This window comes from Petaurus breviceps, unplaced genomic scaffold, assembly GCF_028583685.1.
Source record: "Petaurus breviceps papuanus isolate PSGF00001 unplaced genomic scaffold, PetGlider_PUasm1.0 64, whole genome shotgun sequence".
NCBI classification, from domain to species: domain Eukaryota; kingdom Metazoa; phylum Chordata; class Mammalia; order Diprotodontia; family Petauridae; genus Petaurus; species Petaurus breviceps.
This window is the reverse complement of record NW_027186428.1, coordinates 8665871-8685456: the sequence shown is the minus strand read 5'-3', so window position 1 is coordinate 8685456 and position 19586 is coordinate 8665871. Positions and strand designations below refer to the sequence as shown.

At 40.3% G+C, this 19586-nt stretch overlaps 1 protein-coding gene across 9 annotated transcripts in view; it reads right to left on the bottom strand.

The window, feature by feature from the left end:
- MTA1 (metastasis associated 1) overlaps positions 1 to 14627 on the bottom strand; it is a 279124-nt gene extending 264497 nt beyond the window's left edge. For 2 of the 9 annotated variants that reach the window (XM_069103876.1, XM_069103877.1), the window contains exon 1: positions 14170 to 14627. In XM_069103876.1, coding sequence (XP_068959977.1) covers positions 14170 to 14197 — 28 coding nt within the window. In that variant the 5' untranslated portion in view covers positions 14198 to 14627. Of the gene's footprint in view, positions 1 to 13677; positions 13862 to 14169 lie in introns of those variants that run through there. The other 7 variants (XM_069103874.1, XM_069103875.1, XM_069103878.1 and 4 more) reach the window with 5 other exon arrangements.
- Between the last annotated feature and the right edge of the window lie 4959 nt (positions 14628 to 19586).

Here is a 19586-nt window from a genome sequence, read left to right as displayed (position 1 = left end):
TGTACCACCTATATTGAATTGCTTATATTCCCAGTGAGGGTGGGTAAGGAGGGAAGAAAGCAAAGAATCTGGAAGCCAAAGTTTTAAAAACAAATGGAAAAAAAAAATTTATTTTACATGCAACTGGGAAATAAGATATACAGGCACTGGGGTATAGAAATCCATCTTGCCCTACTAGAAAGTTAGGGAGTATGGGGGAGGATATAAGAACAGATTGTGAGAAGGGGTATTCAGTATGCTTTGTACACTGGGGTGGGGGGGTAGGGGAAAAAAAATAAAAATAAATAAAACTGTGCCCCCCCCCAAAAAAAGGAGAAAGGAATCCCAAAGAGATCATACAAATGGGAAAAGGACCCACATCTACAAAAATATAGTAGCTCTTTTTGTGATGCCCAAGAATTGGAAATTGAGGGAATGCCCGTCAGCTGGGGAATGGCTGAACAAATTGTGATATGTAATGGAATGTAATGGATGTAATGGAATACTACTGTGCTATAAGAAATGATGAGCAGACAGACTTCAGAAAACCATGTAAAGTCTTGGACTATGAACTGGTGCTAAGTGAGGGGAGCAGAACCAGGAGAACACTGTAAACAGTTATAGGCACATTATGTGGTGACTAACTTTGATAGACTTGGTTCTTATCAGGAATACATGGTTCTAAGACAACTCCAAAAGGCTCATGATAGAAAATGCTACCCACATCAGGAAAAAGAATTAAAGAGTCTGAATGCAGACTGAAGCATACTATTTGCTCTTTTTCGTTTTGTTTTGTTTCCTCTTTGGCAGGTTCCAATTCTTCTTTACAACATGACTAATGTAGAAATATGTTGAATATGAATGTATATGTAGAGCCTATATCAGATTGTATGACGTCTTGAGGTGGGGGAAGGAGAAGGAGGGGGAGAAAATTTAAATCTCAAAAGCTTGTGAAACTGAATATTGTAAGCTAAAAATTAATAAATTTTTTAAAAAGAGAGGAGTAAAGTCCAAGAAATAGAAGGTGACGAGATCAGATAAAAGAGGACAAGCAGTGGGCAGAATTCACAATAAGAGGGGCAGTTAGGTGGTACAGTGAATAGAGCACCAGCCCTAGAGTCAGGAGGACCTGAGGTCAAATCTGGTCTCAGACACTTAACACACTTATAGTTGTGTGACCTTGAGCAAGTCACTTAACCCCAACTGCCATGCCTTTTCCCATCCAAAAAAAAAGAATTCACAATAAGAAAGGCCAGTTGGCAAATGAAGAGAGAAGGAAGAAAATAGCAAATGAAAAGAGAATGGGGGTTAACATAGTGAGGTTTATAGCTGAGGAATGGAGAAGAGGAAATTCATAATAGAGAATGGCCATTTTCTCAGTAAAAGTAGGAGGGATAGCCTTCTTGCTGAAAGGTGCAGGTAAACAATAGAAAGCTTTAAGAAAAATGGTTTAAGGATGCAGGATATGTTAATCAAGAAAAATTGAAAAGAATGCCATGCAACCATGAAGGGGTGAGATCAGATAAATTTTTGAGTGGATCTAGTTGAAAGAATTCAATTACAATTAAATTAAGAGACATTTATTAGGTGATGGAAAGGAAGAGGTAATAGTAAGGATAACCCAGGATTAAAGTATGACAACGCATGAGTGGTGATAAGACAAGAAGCCAAAACATACAAAAGCAGAGGATAGTATGTCATTGGAAGGAAGGAAAGTCTGAGCATAAGTAAAATCCTAACGAACAAGAAAGAATGGAGGAACTAGAGTTCAGAATGAGAAAGAAAAGGTTTAAAAGGAATATTAAGAAAGATGAAAGATTATGATCAGAAAATAAAAGAATTGGGGTGGCTAGGTAACAGAGTGAATAGAGCAGAGGCCCTAGAGTCAGGAGAATCTGAGTTCAAGTCCAGCCTCAGACACTTAACACTTACTAGCTGTGTGACCTTGGGCAAGTCACTTAACCCCAATTGCCCTGCCTCCCCCCTCCAAAAAGCAAAAAAAGAATTTTAGGGTTCACAATCATGTAAATAGCACACTATAGTTAAATCTAAGGTATGACCATCCTCATGTAATTTGTGGTAATTAAGTAAGCTAATGACCTGAAAAGACTATAACTCTGTAAGTGGTTTCCTTTGTAGTCCTATTTTATTTTATGCATTTAAAAATATTTTTTGAGGACTCTACAGTGTTCACCAAATTGCCAAAGGACAACACACCAAAAAATTAAGAAACTCTGCTCTAGGATAAGGAAAGGTGGGGATTCCAAAAGAGAAAGTTTCTAACAGCCATTGTAAAGAATGGTAATAATGGGCAGCTAGGTGGCACAATGAATAAAGCACCATCCCTGGAGTCAGGAGGACCTGAGTTCAAATCGAGCCTCAGACACTTACCACAAAACTTGCCATGTGACCTTGGGCAAGTGATTTAACCCCAATTGCCCTACCTTCCCCTCTCCAAAAAGCAAAAAAAAAAAAGAATGGTAATAAGCAGTCAAAAAGGAGCTGACTTCTGTATAATAGTGAAGTAGATTAATAGTGGATGCTATCATTGTTTCATGATTTCCTCCAGCAATATTTGACCACCAGGAAAGAAGAATGGAAAAGAACAGGAGTTGCTAAAGGTGAGATGGGTAGAAGATTAAGGGGTCAAGGATAGAGAAAAGTCATTACTTACTTCTGGGTTAAGCAAAGGTAAGAAGGAAAGTAAAGCTTCCAATGTTGACAGACTAGATAAGAACCAAAGCACCAAAGGTGAACAGGTATGGAAGAAGTAGGGGTTATATGTGGGATGAGGATTCACAAGAAAGAAGCCAACCAGAGAAACATCACTCCTAAGAAGCTGAAAAGCAAACAATATGTTGGATAATTTGGATGTGAGGAGGGGAACATCTTAGTCAAAGGTTACAATGTTCTAAGCTAAGTTGAGTTTCCTGCCCCCAAATTAAGAGGCGTAACATCTCATCCTAACTGTACTAAGAAAGCCCTAAATGGTAGGTGTTAAACATGTAGCCCACAACACTTCTAAATACAGCAAACCAGATTAAAATGTAATTGGGGGGGAGGGGAGGTAGGCGTGGCTAGATGGCACAGTGAAAAGAGCACTGGCCCTGCAGTCAGGAGAACCTGAGTTCAAATCCAGCCTCAGACACTTAACACTTACTAGCCATGTGCCCTTGGGCAAGTCACTTAACCCCAAATGCCCTGCCTTCCCCCCTCCAAAAAGAACAAAAATTATAATTGGGAAATAAAAACAAAAATAGGATAATGTTAATATGTGGTTTTGTGAGTCAATATGCTCTCCCTGGGGTCATTATGTATGATTTAGATTTAGTGGCCCATGTTTCTCTTTGAGTTTGTCATCATTACCCTAAGTTTCCTTTATTTTTTAGATGAGCAAGAGGCTTCTTCAAGAAGCTAGATGCTTCTTGTCAGCAGTCACCTGTCATAACCTATCCTAGGTGGGGCAATGTGGCTGGCACTGGAAAACTAACCCATCAAACAAGTAAGACCTGTATTCAAATCTCAGTTAGATACTTGCTACCTATATTAGCCATGGACAAATCAATTAACTTCTCTGGGCCTTAGTTCCTTCCATTTGTAAAAAGTGGAAAACACCTGTGATACCTACCTCACAGAGTTTTATGAAGATCAAATAAAAATAGTAAAGCAAACCTTAGAGCACTTACATAAACGGCTATTATGATTAAGTCAGTCTAGGAGAAACAGAAACAAAAACAGAGCAGAGATAGCAGGATTACTGTAAGTATTGTCACACCTATAACTAATCCAAAATTTAGTGTTTCCTCAATGAAGCTGAATTAGAAAAACAGAAAACATTAAAAAAAATTCTTTAAAGCAAGTTTCTCTGCTTTCTAAGAGACACAGAGAAATGAGTCAAATATACAAGAGTCATTCCCCAATTGATAAATGGTCAAAAGATAGGGATAGGCAGTTTTCAGAGGAAGAAATCTGAGCCAAAAATAGCCATATGAAAAAAATACTCTCAATCACTAATAATTAGAGAAATACAAATTAAATCATCTCTGATGCACTATCTTACACCCACCAAACTGGCTAAGATGATAAAATACTGAAGGAGCTAAGTACAATGAGGCACTGCTGCTGTGGCTGTAAACTAGTCCAACCCTTCTGGAAAACAATTTGGAACTACATCGAAAAAGCTACTAAACGATGTATACTCTTTGATCTAGTAATATGCCTACTTAGGTCTATAGCCCAAAAAGATCAAAGAGAAGAAAAGAACCTGTATGTAAAAAATATTTGTACCTCTTTTTGTAGTGTCAAAGAACTGGAAACTGAGAGGGTGCCTATCAATTGGGAAAGAGTTAAACTGGTTTATTTTTTTTATTTATTTAATGGTGTTTGAACATGATGGAATACTATTATATTGTAATAAATAAAGAAGCAAATGGTTTTAGGAATAACTTGGGGAACCTTCTAAGAACTGATACAAATTGAACTGAGCAGCAGCAGAGTAACAATACAACAGCAATATTATAAAGATAATAAATTTTAAGACTGCACTAATTCTGAGCAACACAATGATCAGTCACAATTCCCACACTATGAATTGATGGACTCAGAGTGCAGATTGAAAATGTTCCTCTCCTTTTTCCTTTGGACATACGTAATGCAGGAATTTGTTTTGAATCACTATAATATTTACATGTTGTTGGGGTTTTTTGTTTTTTGTTTTTTTTGCCTTCTCAGTGGTTGGTGGAAAGAAGAACATTAGAAACTGAAAATAAAATTTAATTTTTAAAAAATTAAGTGTTTCCTGACTCTCTTTAGCATTGCAAATATGATTTGAGCCTGAAGAATGCAAAGGGGGTACAACTGAAGAAAGCTTCCTGGAAGAAATCCAACCTCAGAATTATTCCCTTTTTAAAATATCTTTAGTTTTCAACATTCACTTCCACAAGATTTTGAGTTCCGAATTTTCTCCTCATCTCTCCTCACCCCTACCCAAAGGCAGTTCACATTCCGATTACCCCTCTCCCAATCTGCCCTTCCTTCTATCACTGCCCCTCCTTCCTTTTATTCCCTTCCCCTCTATTTTCTTTTGGGTAAGATAGATTTCTATACCCCATTACCTGTATAATCTTATTTGCCAGTTGCATATAAAAACAATTTTTAACATTTGTCTTTAAAACTTTGAGTTCCACATTCTCTCCATTCTTCCCTCATTGAAAAGGCAAGCACTTTGATATGTTATATCTGTAGTCATGAAGAACACTTCCATAACAGTCACGCTGTGAAAAACTAACTATATATTTCTCTCCATTGTATTCCCCCCCCATTTATTCTACTCTTTCCTGTAACTCCTCAAAAGGATTTGCTTATTACTTACTCCTCCCATCTATCATGCCCCTTCCTCTCTTATCCCATTTTCCCCCTACTTTTCTGTAAAGTAAGATACATTTCCATTCCAAAATGAGTGTGTATGTTATTCCCTCCTTAAGCCAAATCTCATGAGTAAGATTCTCTCGTTCCCTCTCACCTCCCACCCTCTCCTCCACTGTAAAAGCTTTTTTTCTTGCTTCTTTTATGTGAGATAATTTACCACATTCTACCTCTCCCTTTCTCCTAGTATATTCCTCTTTCACCATTTAATTTTATATATGTGTATGTATATACATATATATACACATCATTCCTTCACACTCCACTCCCCATACATATATATATATATATATATATATATATATACCCTCCAAATATCCTGATACTAACATCTTTCCATGTAAGAATATAAAAAGTTCAGGGCGGCTAGATGGCGTAGTGAGTAAGCGCCGGCCAGAGTCAGGAGGACCCGAGGTCAGTTCAAGCCTCAGACACTTAACACCCACACAAAAAAACTAGCCACGTAACCTTGGGCAAATTACTTAATCCCAACTGCCTCCAAAAAGGCAAAAAAAAAAAAGAATATAAACAGTTCAATTTTAATTAAGTCCCTTATGATTTCTTTTTCCCGTTTAGCTTTTCATGCTACTCTTGAGTCTTATATTTAAAAGTCAAATTTTCTATTCAGCTCTGGTCTTTTCATCAAGAATGCTTGAAAGTCCTCTATTTCACTGAATATCCATTTTTTCCCCTGAAGGATTATACTCAGTTTCTTGATTTTAATTTTAGCTTCTTTGACTTCTGGAATGTCATATTCCAAGTCCTCCAATACTTTAATGTAGAAGCTGCTAAATTTTGTGTCATCTTGATTGTGTTACCACAACAATTGGTTTCTTTTTGGCTGCTTGTAATATTTTCTCCTTGAGCTGGGAACTCTGGAATTTGGCTACAATATTCCTAAGAGTTTTCCTTTGGGGATCTCTTTCAGGAGGTGATTCAGTGGATTCCCTCAATTTCTATTTTGCCCCCCAGTTCAATAACATCAGGACAATTTTCCTTTATAATTTCTTCAAAAATGATGTCTAAGCTTTTTCTTTTGGGGAGGGGGGTTATTAATTTCTTTGCTTACTTTTAGTTTACAAGATTCAATTCCACAATTCCTTGAGTTTCAAATTTTCTCTCCCTCCCTCCCCCCCACCAATGGCAGCATACAATCAAGTATAGGATCTGCAAATACTTACACATTAGACATTAGTCAGGTTATAAAGACGGGTTGTATCAGATGGAATGAAAAATGGTAAAGTGGACATAAAACCAAACAAGAAAAGGAAAAAGATCAGGCATTTTGCTTCCATCTGGATATAAACTCATTTCTTTCTAGTTCCTTCTCTGCATGCACACATTTCTCTCCATCATGAATCTTTTGGGATTGACGTATATCACTGCATTGCTGAGAAAAATTCAGTCTCTCAAAATCGGTCGTCACACATAGTTGTGTCTGTAATTGTGTACAAATTTCTCCTGGTTCTACTCTTCTCACTCAGCATCAGTTTGTACAAGCCTTTCCAGGTAAATATGAAATCCATCCGCTCCTCATTTCTTATAGCACAATAGCATTCTATAACATGCATATACCACAACTTGTTCAGCCATTCCCCAATTGATGGGCACCCCCTTAATTTCCAATTCTTTGCTATCATAAAAAGATCTACTATAAATATTTTTGTACATATAGCTCTTCCTCCCACTTCTATGATCCCTTTGGGATATAACCCTAGATGTGGTATTGCTGGGTCAAAGGGTAAACAAGCTCTTTTTCTGATAATCGCTTTCAGGTGGTCCAATAATTTTTAAATTATCTCTCCTGCATCTATTTTCCAGGTCAGTTGTTTTTCCAAAGAGATCTTTCACATTGTCTTCTGTTTTTCTTTTGGTTTTGTTTTAAAATTTCTTGATTTCTCATAAATTTTCTTCCATTTGCTCCATTCTAATTTTTTAGGAATTATTTTCTTCAGTGAGCTTTTGGATCTCCTTTTCCATTTGGCCAATTCTGCTTTTAAGGCATTCTCCTCATTGGCTTTTTGGACCTCATTTGCCATTTGGATTAGTTTATTTTTTTTTAAGATCTTATTCAATTCCCTTATTTTATTTGCTTTTTGGTTTGTTTGGTTTTTTTTTGAGGGGGGGGGAATCAAGGCAATTAGAGTTAAATGACTTGCCCAAGTGTCTTAGGCCACATTTGAACTCAGGTCCTCTTGACTCCAGGGCCAGTGCTCTATTCACTGCACCACCTAGCTGCCCCATTAGTCTATTTTTAAACTGTTATTTTCTTCAGCATTTTTGGGGTCTCCTTTAGCAAGTTGACTCATTTTTCATGGATTTTCTTGCATCTCTCTCATTTCTCTTTCCAATTTTCCCTCTACTTCTCTTACTTGATTTTCAAAATTCTTTTTGAGCTCTTCCATGGCCTGAGACCAATTCATATTTTCCTTGGAGGCTTTCAATGTAGGAGTTTTGACTTTGTTGTCTTCTTCTGCACTTATGTTTTGATCTTCTGTGTTACCAACATAAAATTCTACAGTCTTATTTTTTTCCCCCTGCTGTTTGAAGATGATGTTTGAGCCTCATCTTAAAGGGCAAGAAATCCCATAAGGAATGGAAGTGAAAAGAAAGTGCATTCCAGGCATATGGGTCAATGTAAAGGCCTGGAGGTAGAAGTTGGAATGTCCTATGGAGAATGCCAGTTTGACTGGTTACACAAAATAATGTCCAATGAAGCTAAAAAAGGATAGGTTGAAGCTAGGTTACATAGGACATTAAAAACTAAACAGGAATTTAGATTTCATCTTAGAGACAACAGGAAGCTTTAAGACTGATTTAGTATAAGCATTACATGGTCAGATCTGTGCTTAAGGAAAATTACTATGGGTGCAGTGTCACAGGATAGATTAGAATGGTGAGAGACAATGTACTGAGACTAATTAGGAAGTTGTCCCAATAACCGAGGCAAGAGGTAATGAGGTCCTAAGCCAAAGTAGTAAATAAGATAGTAAAGAAAAAGAGTAAGATGTAAAAAATACAGGTAGACCCAAAGACTCCAGCTGCTGGGATAAGAACTCATTATTTGACAAAAACTGCTGGAAAAATGGAAAAAAGTATGGCAGAAACTAGGCATAGATCAACATCTTAAATCATATACCAAAATAAGTCAAAATGGGTACATGATTAAGATATAAAGGGGGATCCTACAAGCAAACTAGGAGAGCAAGGAATAGTTTACCTGTCAGATTTATGGAGAGCAGAAGAATTTATGAACAAACAAGAGATACAGAACACTATGAGATGCAAAATGATAGTTTTTATTACATTAAATTGAAAAGTTTAAGCACAAAAACAATGCAAGGAAGATTAGGAGAGAAGCGGAAAACCAGGAAAGAATTTTTACAACCAGTATCTCTGGTAGAGTCCTCATTGCTAAAATATATAGAGAACTGACTCAGATTTATAATACAAGTCATTCCCCAACTGATAAATGGTCAAAGGATATGAACAGGCAGTGTTCAGATGAAGAAATTAAAGCAATCTATAGGCATATGAAAAAAAGCTCTAAATCACTATTGATTAGAGAAAAGCTAATGAAAATAACTCTTAGGTACCACACCATACCTATCAGATTGGCTAACAGGACAAGACAGGAAAATGATAAATGTTGCAGAAGATATGGGAAAATTGGAACACTAATGCATTGTCAGTGGAATTGTGAACTGAGCCAACCATTTTGGAGAGGAATTTGGAACTATGCCCCAAGGGTCAGAAAACTGTGCATACCCTTTGATCCACTAATACCACTACCAGATCTACATGTACAAAAATGTTTATAGCAGCTCTTTTTGTGCTGGCCAAGAATTGGAAATTGAGGGGATGCCCATAAGCTGAGGAATGGCTGAACAAGTTGTGGTATATAAATGTAATGGAATACTATTGTGCTATAAGAAATGATGAGCAGGTAGATTTCAGAGAAACTGTAATAGTAATGGCATTTAAAGATTCCCTTGTATTGGCTTGGTTTTTGGTTTGATTGTGTTAAAACCCAGAGCTTGTTAATCCCACTTGTGGGATGGACTTGTTGACGTGAAAAGAGAGTGCTGAACTGGGAGGAGCTGGTGACGTAGATTTGGAGAGACACAAGAGAGAGGCAGAAGAACTTTTTGGAAGCAGAGAGAGACTGAGAGGATTGTTGAGGGCCACTCTGAATTGCCCTGGACTTCTGAGACCTGCACCCGGAGCTGCCAAGGACTGAGGAGACATGGCTGTTTTGTTGGTACTTTGTCTGTCTGTTTTGATGTTGTTTTGCCAGATTTGTCCACTGGTGAAACAGTCCTTTTGTTGCAGAAGTCCTGGAACCATTCTGTTGGTTCAGAGCTCCTGAGACTGTCCTGCAGACAGAGAGTGAATACTGTCCACTGGTGAAGGGCAGTGCTGTTGTTGCAGAATTCTTGGAACCTTGCTGTTGGTTCCTAAGCCTGAAGAAGGATTTTCTTGTTGTATATTTACAGAAATCCTGGGAGAGGGTTTTGCTCATGTTTTCAGGGGTCCTAGGACTGTTCTGCAGACAGAGGATGAATTAATGAAGAGACTGGCAATATATCTTGTGGCCTTGCTAAGCTTTGTCTCCCCAGGAACAAAGATTGCTGAGAACTTGCCTCCTGTCAAGATGAAGAAAAGACCTCCATTTGGGTATTAAGTGCTGTGCTTAAACTTATTGTAACTCTGGGGCAGATTCAATTGTGATCCAGGGGTGGGGAACTTTTGACCTTTTTGTGTTCTAAGATTGAACAAATGAATGTACTTTACTTATGATTGGAAACTAATCTCCATTTGAGAAGAGGGGCTTTGTGATGGACTAAATGAAGGTACAGCCTAGGGGTGGAGTAGTATTTAGAACAGGGACTTTGTATATGATTGAATGAATGTAAGGTCCTGGGGTGGGGTAGTACTTGGAGATTATTTAATCACACTTAGTAAATGCTGTATTTTGAATGATGTCATATTTTGATCTTCTCTGTTCTTAAATTTGTCACTGAATAAAATGGAGAGCACCTATGCTGGTGTTTTGAACCTTGGGAAGTTGCCTTTGCTTGGCATTACATTACAGAAACCTAGAAAGACTTGAATAACTGATGGCGAGTGAAGTGAGCAGAACCATGGGAACATTACACAGTAACATCCACAATGTGTGATGACTAACTTTGATAGACTTATCTCTTAACAATTCAAGGACCCAAGAGGACTCCAAAGGACTCATGACAGAAAACACTGTCCACATCCAAAAAAAGAACTATGGAGTCTGAATGAAGATTGAAAGATATTATTTGTATGCGCTCTCTCTTTTTCCTTTTTGTTTGTTTCTTCTTTCTAGTGATTTCTCCCATTAGTTCTAATTCTCCTTTCAACATGACTAATGTGAAAATAGGTTCAATAAAAATGTTTATGTAGAGCCTATATTAAATTACACACTGTCTTGGGTGAAGGAAGGGAAGAGATGGGGAGAAAATCTGGAACTCAAAATCTTATGGAAGTGAATACTGAAAACTAAAAATAAATAAATTTTAAAAAAGAAATAGGGGCAGCTAGGTGGCGCAGCAATTAAGAGTTCGGGCCCTGTAGTCAGGAGGATCTGGTCTCAGACATTTGGCACACTTACTAGCTATGTGACCTTGGGCAAGTCACTTAACCCCAATTGCCCTGCCTACCCCCTCCAAAAAGACCAAAAAAAAAAAAAAGAAAAGAAATATAAGGTAGAAATGACAACTAACTTATGAAATGAGGAAAAGTGAAGAGTCCAGAATGCCAATGGATTTATGAAGTTTAAAAGAGGGGGAAAGATTAGGATAAAGATAATAAGTTTAGTTTTTAAAATGTGGAATATAAGATGTCTCCAGGCCATCCAGTTTGAAATCTCCAAAAGGCAAATGATATATGGGACTGAAGCTCAGGGGAGAGACTTGGGTTGGATACATAGAAACAGGAGTCAAATGCATAAAAATGATAGTTAAATCCTCAAGATCTGATTAGGTTACCAACAGCAGCTATAGAAGTAGATAAGAAGAGCCCTAGGATAGAACCTCGAGGAACGCCCAGTTATGAGATATGATATGATAAGCAGAGCCATCAGACAAGGAGGAGGGAAGCAAGTAGTAGTGTCACAAAATGCTAAAGACAGAATATCCAGGAGAAAAGGGTGATACAACAGACAGGTTGTGAAGAATTAGGATTGAGGAACAAAAACTTCAAAAATTGGACAATTAAGTCACTGGTTACGTAACTTTGGATACGGCTGTTTAACTTGAATGAGGAGGTTGGAAGCCTAATTACTAAGAGTAGATAAAGAGTAGAGAAGAAACAAAATAGAGACATCAAGTGTTTTAGAAAGCTTTTCTGAGGAGTTTGAAGTTCAAATTTGTACCCATGTCAAAACTTGGTGCAACATAAGAACAAAATTGACAGTACATACTGCTATAGACACCCTCCACCTTTCCCCAAAATGTAGGCAGATGAAAGAGTTAAAAGGGCAGCCAATCTGTGAAGCCCAACCAGGAGCCCTATGGCTGGCATCCCTAAATCATGATCCTTTGGGCTTCCTATGATCAGTGGAAACCACAGGAAGCATGAAGTCAGGGAATTGGCACTTGGAGGAGTGTACTTTCCCCACCCCAACTCTCAGGAGACCTCAGGATCTGCTTATGTCCTGCCCTTCATAGCCAACCTAGTACTAAAGTCATTAAACAAGGCACCAGTGTCTATTTGCAATATAGTACTTACACTTGGAAGTATTGCCAGCAATTCTGACCCAACACCTGAGCTTTCAAGGGCAAACCAAAAGGGAAGGAACTCATAAGAATTATTGCCAAAGGAAAACTACAGAAGACATGTAGGGAAAAGGCCTATGGGTTTTATAGGAGGCTGTTGAATGAGAGAAAATATACATTAGCATAATCTTTCCCAAAAGTACATCACCAAAGAGGTGGGATCCCAAACTGGCTGGGGGAAGAAAGTATGAATTTGGAACTGGTAAAAATATATTATAGGTGTCATTTTAAACACCATCTTTAAAAGTGACCCTAGGGGCAAGTAGGTGGAGCAGCGAATAGAGCACTGGCCCTGGAGTCAGGAGGACCTGAGTTCAAATTCAGCCTCAGACACTTACACACACACCATGTGACCTTGGGCAAGTCAATTTAACCCAATCTGCCCTACCTTCTCCCCCCTCCAAAAAAAAAAAAAGTGACCCTAACTCACTGCTATTGGAAGTAATTGGAAATCTAAGCCAGAGGACTCCTCGACTTTAAGAAAGTATGATTTTCCAGGGGTGTCTCATCATCACCCCCCCCCATCCCTCCTTAGCAAACTACTCTTCCCCAAGCTTAAGCCACCAAGCACTACCCACTGCATCTACAAAACTAAACAAGATGTGCCTTTGGACCCTCATTTAGGAAGTAGCTCATTTTTATAGTTAGAAATCACTTTTAAGGAAAATCTCCAAGTTTCCACCAAGATAGTCTAAATATCAACTAAGTGTTTCAGGAGTAGTTGAAATATTCCCAATTGGGCAATAAGCAATCCTAGAGTTCCCCATTAACCCAATGGACAATCCTGTCCTTACACTACCACAAATGAGACAAAAATGTAAGAACTCCTTCTGTCCCTCAGGGCACCATCCCAGACAGACCTTACCATCCTTCCCAGCCTCACAGCAAGAAAATGATTCTTATATTCCTGAAAAAAAAAAAAAAAAAAGAACACCTTCCCCCCCAAAAAAAAATTCCAACACCAATTGCCCCTACCACTAAAACTAAAGAATCCATTCCCCTCTATGCATTGCCCCTACCAAAAGGTTTCCCAAAGGCCAAGACCCCAAAAGAAGAAATACTGTAGTAGTGCTGTCCCCTAGATCCCATTATCTCTGCTACTTAGATCTCCCTACACCTCCCTTTCATCACATAGTGAAACTGAGATCACCACAAAGCAGCTTATATACATATTTCTTTTAAAAAAAAAGCCACACACCGAAGCACCAGCACCTTCTCACCCCCCACCCCATCACCCGCCCATGCCATGCCTGCCACTTTCTTACCTTCCATATACCTACAATTCTAACCCTACCTTTAGCTCCGAACTTTGGCAGGTATCAAATATTCCCCATTCAGGGTTCCCCGCTCCCCCCCCCCAATAATATTCATAAAACTGTGAGACAGACGAGCTCATTCCCGAAGACAAGGTCCAGGTGACCAGGAGACATCCACAGCTTCACTCCAACCATCCCGAGTCACTCACCGCTCTCCCTCCCCCAGCCCCAACATTCTCAACAGCCAGGCCGAACGTTCGCCCCCGGGGTGGGGAGATGGAGGGGCCCCGGGAAGGACGGAGGCCCTCAGGGTGGAGGGGGAGGCGTCTAAGATGGGAGCGGGATGGCCTGGGATGGGGGGGATGAGGTTCAGACCCGGCACAGGAGGCGGGATGGGGCAGCGATGGCTGGGGCCCTGGGCGTTGGGGAGGAGGAGCTGGGCGCTGGCCGGGGAGGCCCGGCGGGGCCACCCGGGAAAGGAGGCGAATGGAATCCGGGCCGGGCGAGCGGCCGGGGGGGGGGGGGGGGGGAGCGGGGAGCAGCAAAACCTGGGGCCGGGACTAATGGAACGCGGGGGAGGCCCAGGGCAGGTCGGGGCTGGCCTGCCTGGAAGACGCGCTGGGTCGGGAGCTGATTCGGGCTCTGCCCGAAGCTGGGCGGGAGGCCGCGGGGCGGCCGGGGCAACACGGAGGGGGGCTCACCTCCGACCCTGTACATGTTGGCGGCCATGTCGGGCTCCGGCTCGGGCTCCGGCTCTGGGGGCGCAACGCGGCACACGGGGGGCTCAGAGGCCTGGCCTGGCCTGGCCCGGGCCGGACGCTCGGGGTTCGCAGGGTGGCGCGGCGGATCCTCCAGGTGGGGGAAATGTGCTGGAAAATGGAGGATCGATCGGCTGGGGTGGGGGCGGGGGCGGACGCTTTAAAGGGGCCGCGCTTGGTCCACCCGGCGCTGCCGCCGCCACTGCCGCTGCCCGAGGCCAAGGGGAGGGGGAGGTCCTAGAGACCCATAGGAGTGGGCTGGTCGGCTCCCGGCAGCTCCTCACTCTTCTGTTCGTCCACTCCCCACCAACTGTCCCCTTCCTCTCTTCTCAAGCTTCTTCCTGCCCCTCCCTCCTTGCCTCCCCTACCCTCTTACAGGCCTCCCTGGCCTCTCTTCTCTCTACCTCCCCTCCCCTCTTCTTCCCTTCTCTCCCCTCCTCTCCTTTTCCTCTCCTCCTCCCCTCCTCTCCCCTCCTCTCCCTTCCCTTCTTCTCCCTTCTCTCCTCTCCTCCTCTCCCTTCCCCTCCCCTCCTCTCCTTCTCTCCTCTCCTCTCCTCTCCTCTCCTCTTTCTCCTCTCCTCTCTCTCCTCTCCTCCTCTCTCCTCTCCTCTCCTCTCTTCTCCACCTTCTCTTTTCTCTCCTTTTTCCCTCTAAAACAGGCAGACACAAAGAAAGCAACCACAACTCCACCTACCTGGCCAAAGGCAGGGGCCTTTTGTGTTGTCCCTGCCTGTGCCAAGTTTGTGGTTAGGGTCTCTCCTGCAGGCAGGAGAGCTCTACTTTCCAGGCTGAAAGGAAAGGACAGACCAAGCCAGGTCAAGTGTGCATGGCCTCTCAAAATTCATTCTTTCATTGGACTAAATTCTTTATGGTGGGTGCAGGGCCCTGTGCTGGGGGGCTATGAGGTAGACAAAGATGAAAAAAACAAGAGGCACTGACTTCACAGACCTCAGCCTAGTGAAGCATGAATAAGATCAAATATAATACTGTATACCAAGAGAGGATCTAATCAAGGCTTTAAGAGAAGAACACAATTCTCAATGCTCAAAGCAAAGTTCATTGTCATTTGCAACTAATATCTTAGAAAAAGAAAGAAAAATATAGAATCCCTTTAGCCAATCTCATTCATTCCAAAGACTAAGGAGGTTTAGATTTCACCTTAAGCTTAGGTTAGTGACTGCCCACTCTCCCTTTCCTCTAAAGATAATTTAGGAGGGAACGTTTGTTTAAGAAGGAAAATATCTTGGAATTCATAGCATATGAATCATATGATCTTAGAGGTGTAAAGGACTTGTTTGGAAGTATGATCATATCTGGGGCAGAAACAGAAATCCCCGCTAATATGCCCCTGATAGGTGATGATCCAGCATCTCTCTCAAAGACCTCTAGTTAGTCAATAAGAATGTATTAAGCTCCAGTGTCAAACACTTCAGTAAGCACTGCAAATACAAAGAAAGGCAAAAAGATAGTCACAGCTCTCTCTCCAAGAGCTCATAAGCTAATGTGAGAAACAACAAGCAAACAAATCTATGCAGACAAGCTATATACAGGTAGGAAATAAGTAACAAAGGGTACATACTTGCTAAGAGGAATTTGGAAAGGCTTCCTGTAGAAGATGGGATTTTAGATGGGACTTGAAGGAAGCTAGGAAAGTCGTGAGGTACAGATGAGGGGGTAGAGAATTTCCAGGCGTGGAGAAAGCCAAAGAAAATACCTGGAGCTGAGAAATGGAGTATCCTGTTTGGAGTATCTTGTTCATGGAAAAGCAAAGAAGCCAACATCGCTAGATTGAAGAGCAAGTAGAGAAGTATAAAGTATAGGAAGACTGGGAAGGTGAGAAACAAAGACTTTGAACACCAAACAATTTCATTTTTGATCCTGGAGGTGATAGGGAAGCACTGGAGTTTTTGAATGGGGGATGGTGGGGAAGGGCAATATGGTTGGACCTGTACTTTAGGAAAACCACTTTTACCACTAGATGTAGAAAGGACCTAAATGGGAATGTCTTTTGGCAGGCAGACCCTCCAGCAGTTTATTGGAAAAGTCCAAAATTGTAGTCATGAGGGCCTGTACCAGGGTGGTGGAAGTATCAGAGAAGAGAAGAGGATGAGAGATGCTGCAAAGGTAAAATGGACAGGCGTTGGCAACAGATTGGACATGGATTGTGAGAAACAGTAAGGAGTGGAGGATAGCTTCTAGGTTGCTGCAAGCCCGAGGCACTAGGAGGATGGTGGTAATAAGGAAGTATTAGGGAACAATAATAGAGAAGAGGTAAGGGAAGAGTTTAGAGGAAAAGCTATGAGTTCTGTTTTGGACATGTTGCATTTAAGATGTCTACTTGACATTCAGTTTGAGATGTCTGAAAGACATTTGAAGATTCAAAACTAGAGGTCAGAGTTGTATACCTATCTGATGAGAGAATTATCAGTGTAGAAACAGCTAAATTCATGTGAGTTGATGAGAAACCAAGTGAAGTAGTATAAAAAGAGAAAAGAAGACAGCCCAGGACAAAACCACATGGGACCCCTTCAGTTACAGGGTATGACTTGAATGAGAGTTCCAGCAAAGGAGACTGAGAAGGAGCAGTCAAGTAGGTAGGAGGAGGAGAACCAGGAGAAAATTGTGTCCCAAAAACCTAGAGAGAAGAGAATTAAAGAAAAGAGGGTGATTGATAGTGTCAAAGGCTTCAGAGAGGTAAAGAAGAATGCTTATTGAGAAAATACCTGTAGATTTAGCAACGAGGAGATCACTGGTGAATAAGAAATTGACAGCCAGATTGTAAGGGGTTAAGAGGAGAGAAAGTGATGGTACCCATTGTAGATGACTTTCTCAATGAGTTTAGACACAAAGGGTAGGAAAATATAGGATGATACCTAGCAGGGATAGAAGGATCAAGTGAGGATCTTTTGAAGATGATAGAGGCATGAGCATGTTTGTAAGCAGTAGGAAAGGAGCCAGTTGACAGGGAGATATTGAAGATAAATGAAAGAGTAGGGATGAGAGAACTGGCAGTCTGTTGGAGGAGACAGGATGGAATGGGATTAGAGGGATACCTCCTTAAGACAGATGAAGGAGGATATAGTGGGAGAAGACATGTAATAGAAGATGAGAAAAAGGAGAGAAATAGTTCATGATAAATGCTTTCAATTTTTTCTACATAATATGTATCCAATGCTGCAGATAGGTCAAGAAGGATATGCATTGAAAAAAGAACATTACTGGATTCACTGGTCACTTTGGAGAGAGCAGTTTCAGTGGAGTGATTATGTCAGAAGCCAGATAATAAAGGGTTGAAAAATTAGTTGATGGTGAAAAACTGGAGGAAGAATGTAGACAGCTTTTTCAAGGAGTTTGAAAAAGGAATGGGAAATAAAGTTTAAGGAGATGGAAGAGTCTAGTGAAGGTTTCTAATGATGGAAGAGACTTGGGCATATTTGAAGGCAATAGGAAATGAACTGATAGATAGTGGAGTGTCTTAAGATTAAAAGAGAGAGAGAGGACTGTTGAAATTGGAAAATCTTCTAGAGAAAATGGAAGGGGACGAATTATATAGAAAGAATTGGCCTTAACAAGAAGAAAGGCCACTTTATTGTTGAAGATTAGAGAAAAAGGAAAAGTGATTGAGAGATGATACCAAGGGTTTTTTAGAAAAAGAGAAGGGAGTTAATATTTAAAGGTCTCAGTTTTCTCAGAAAAGTAAGAGTTGAAGTCCTCAGCTAAGAAAGAGGGAGGAAGGGGAAGTATGGGAAGCTTAAGGAGAGTAAGAGAGCTTGACAAAGCATGTGTAGAAAGTGAAGGAATCAATTGGGAGGAATAAAAGAATTTCCTTGCTAAAGTGAGGGGCTGGTTGAAGTTGTATTAACAAAAATTTATAATGTACCTGCCCTCTCATGGGGATAACCTAGAAGCCTTTCCAATAAGAGAAGGGATGAAGCAAGAAATTCATTATCATTATTATTCAATATTATACTAGAAATACTAGCTATAGGAATAAAACAAAGAAAATTAAAAGAAGGGCAAATGAGCAGGACTACAATCAAGAATCACCTAACTGGTAAAATTAAGCTTAATACTTCAAGGGGGAAAATGGTTATTCAATGAAATAGAAGGATTTCAAACTTTTATAAGAAGACCAGAATTGAACAAAAAATGTGATCTCCAATATCAATACCCAAGAGAAACCTTAAAAGGAAAAAAAGAAAACATAAAGGATTGAATAAAACTAAACTTTTACATTCCTATATGGAAAGATGATACTTGTAATTCTTAAGAATTCTGCCACTACCCATCAATTGGGGAATGACTGATCAAATTGTGGTATATGATTATGATGGAATACTATTATTGTATTATAAGAAACTATGAGCAGGATGCTCTCAGAAAAAGACAGGAAAGATTAGCATGGGCTGATGTTAAGTGACAAAGTAACAACAATATTGTAAGATGATCAGCTGTGAATGACTTAGCTATGCTCAGCAAAACAATAATCCAAGACAACTCTGAAGGACTTATGATGAAAAATGCTATCTATCCCCAGAGAAAGAATTGATGGTGTCTGAATACCAATTGAAGCATGTTTTAAAAAACATACTGTAATACACAAGTTAAAAAAAAACAACTCTAGAATTAATAGTACAACTAGAAGGAATATACATAGAGGGCATGGGTATAAGGTGAATTTGAGAGAATGACAAAAAATTAAGGGATGAGAAAGAAAAATATACTGGTTGCAGAAGGAAGGGAAAGGTAGAATGGTAGTTATTTCAATTGAAAAGGTGTGAAAGACCAGTTACAGTGGAAGGGAAGATGGGAGAATGGGTAATGAGAATCACTTAAATCTTATTCCCATTAGAATTGGCTCAAAGAGGGAATAAATATACATAATCACTTGAATATGGAAATCTATCTTACCCAACAGGGAAAAGGAAGTAGGAGGGGAGGAGATCAAGTAAAGGGGGGAGGGGTGGAGACAGACAGAAAGGAGGGAAGATCAGGGGAGATGTAGACAGAAGCAAAACACTGGTGAGGAGGGAAAGGGTGAAGGAAAAATAGAAGAGGGGAAATACACAGTAATCACAACTGGGAACGAGAATGGGATAAACTCTCACATAAAATGGAAGCTAATAACAAAGGGTGTCAAAAAGCAGAATCCTATAGCATATAACAATATGGTTTAAACACAAAAGAAACACACTTGAAGCAGAGAGACACACAGAGTATAGGTAAGGGACTGGAACAGAATCTATTATGCTTCGACTGAAGTAAAAAAATAAAAGAAAAGGGTAGCAATCCTGATCTCACACAAAGTAAAAGTAAAAGTACACCTAATTAAAAGAGATAAGGAAAAAGAACTACATCTT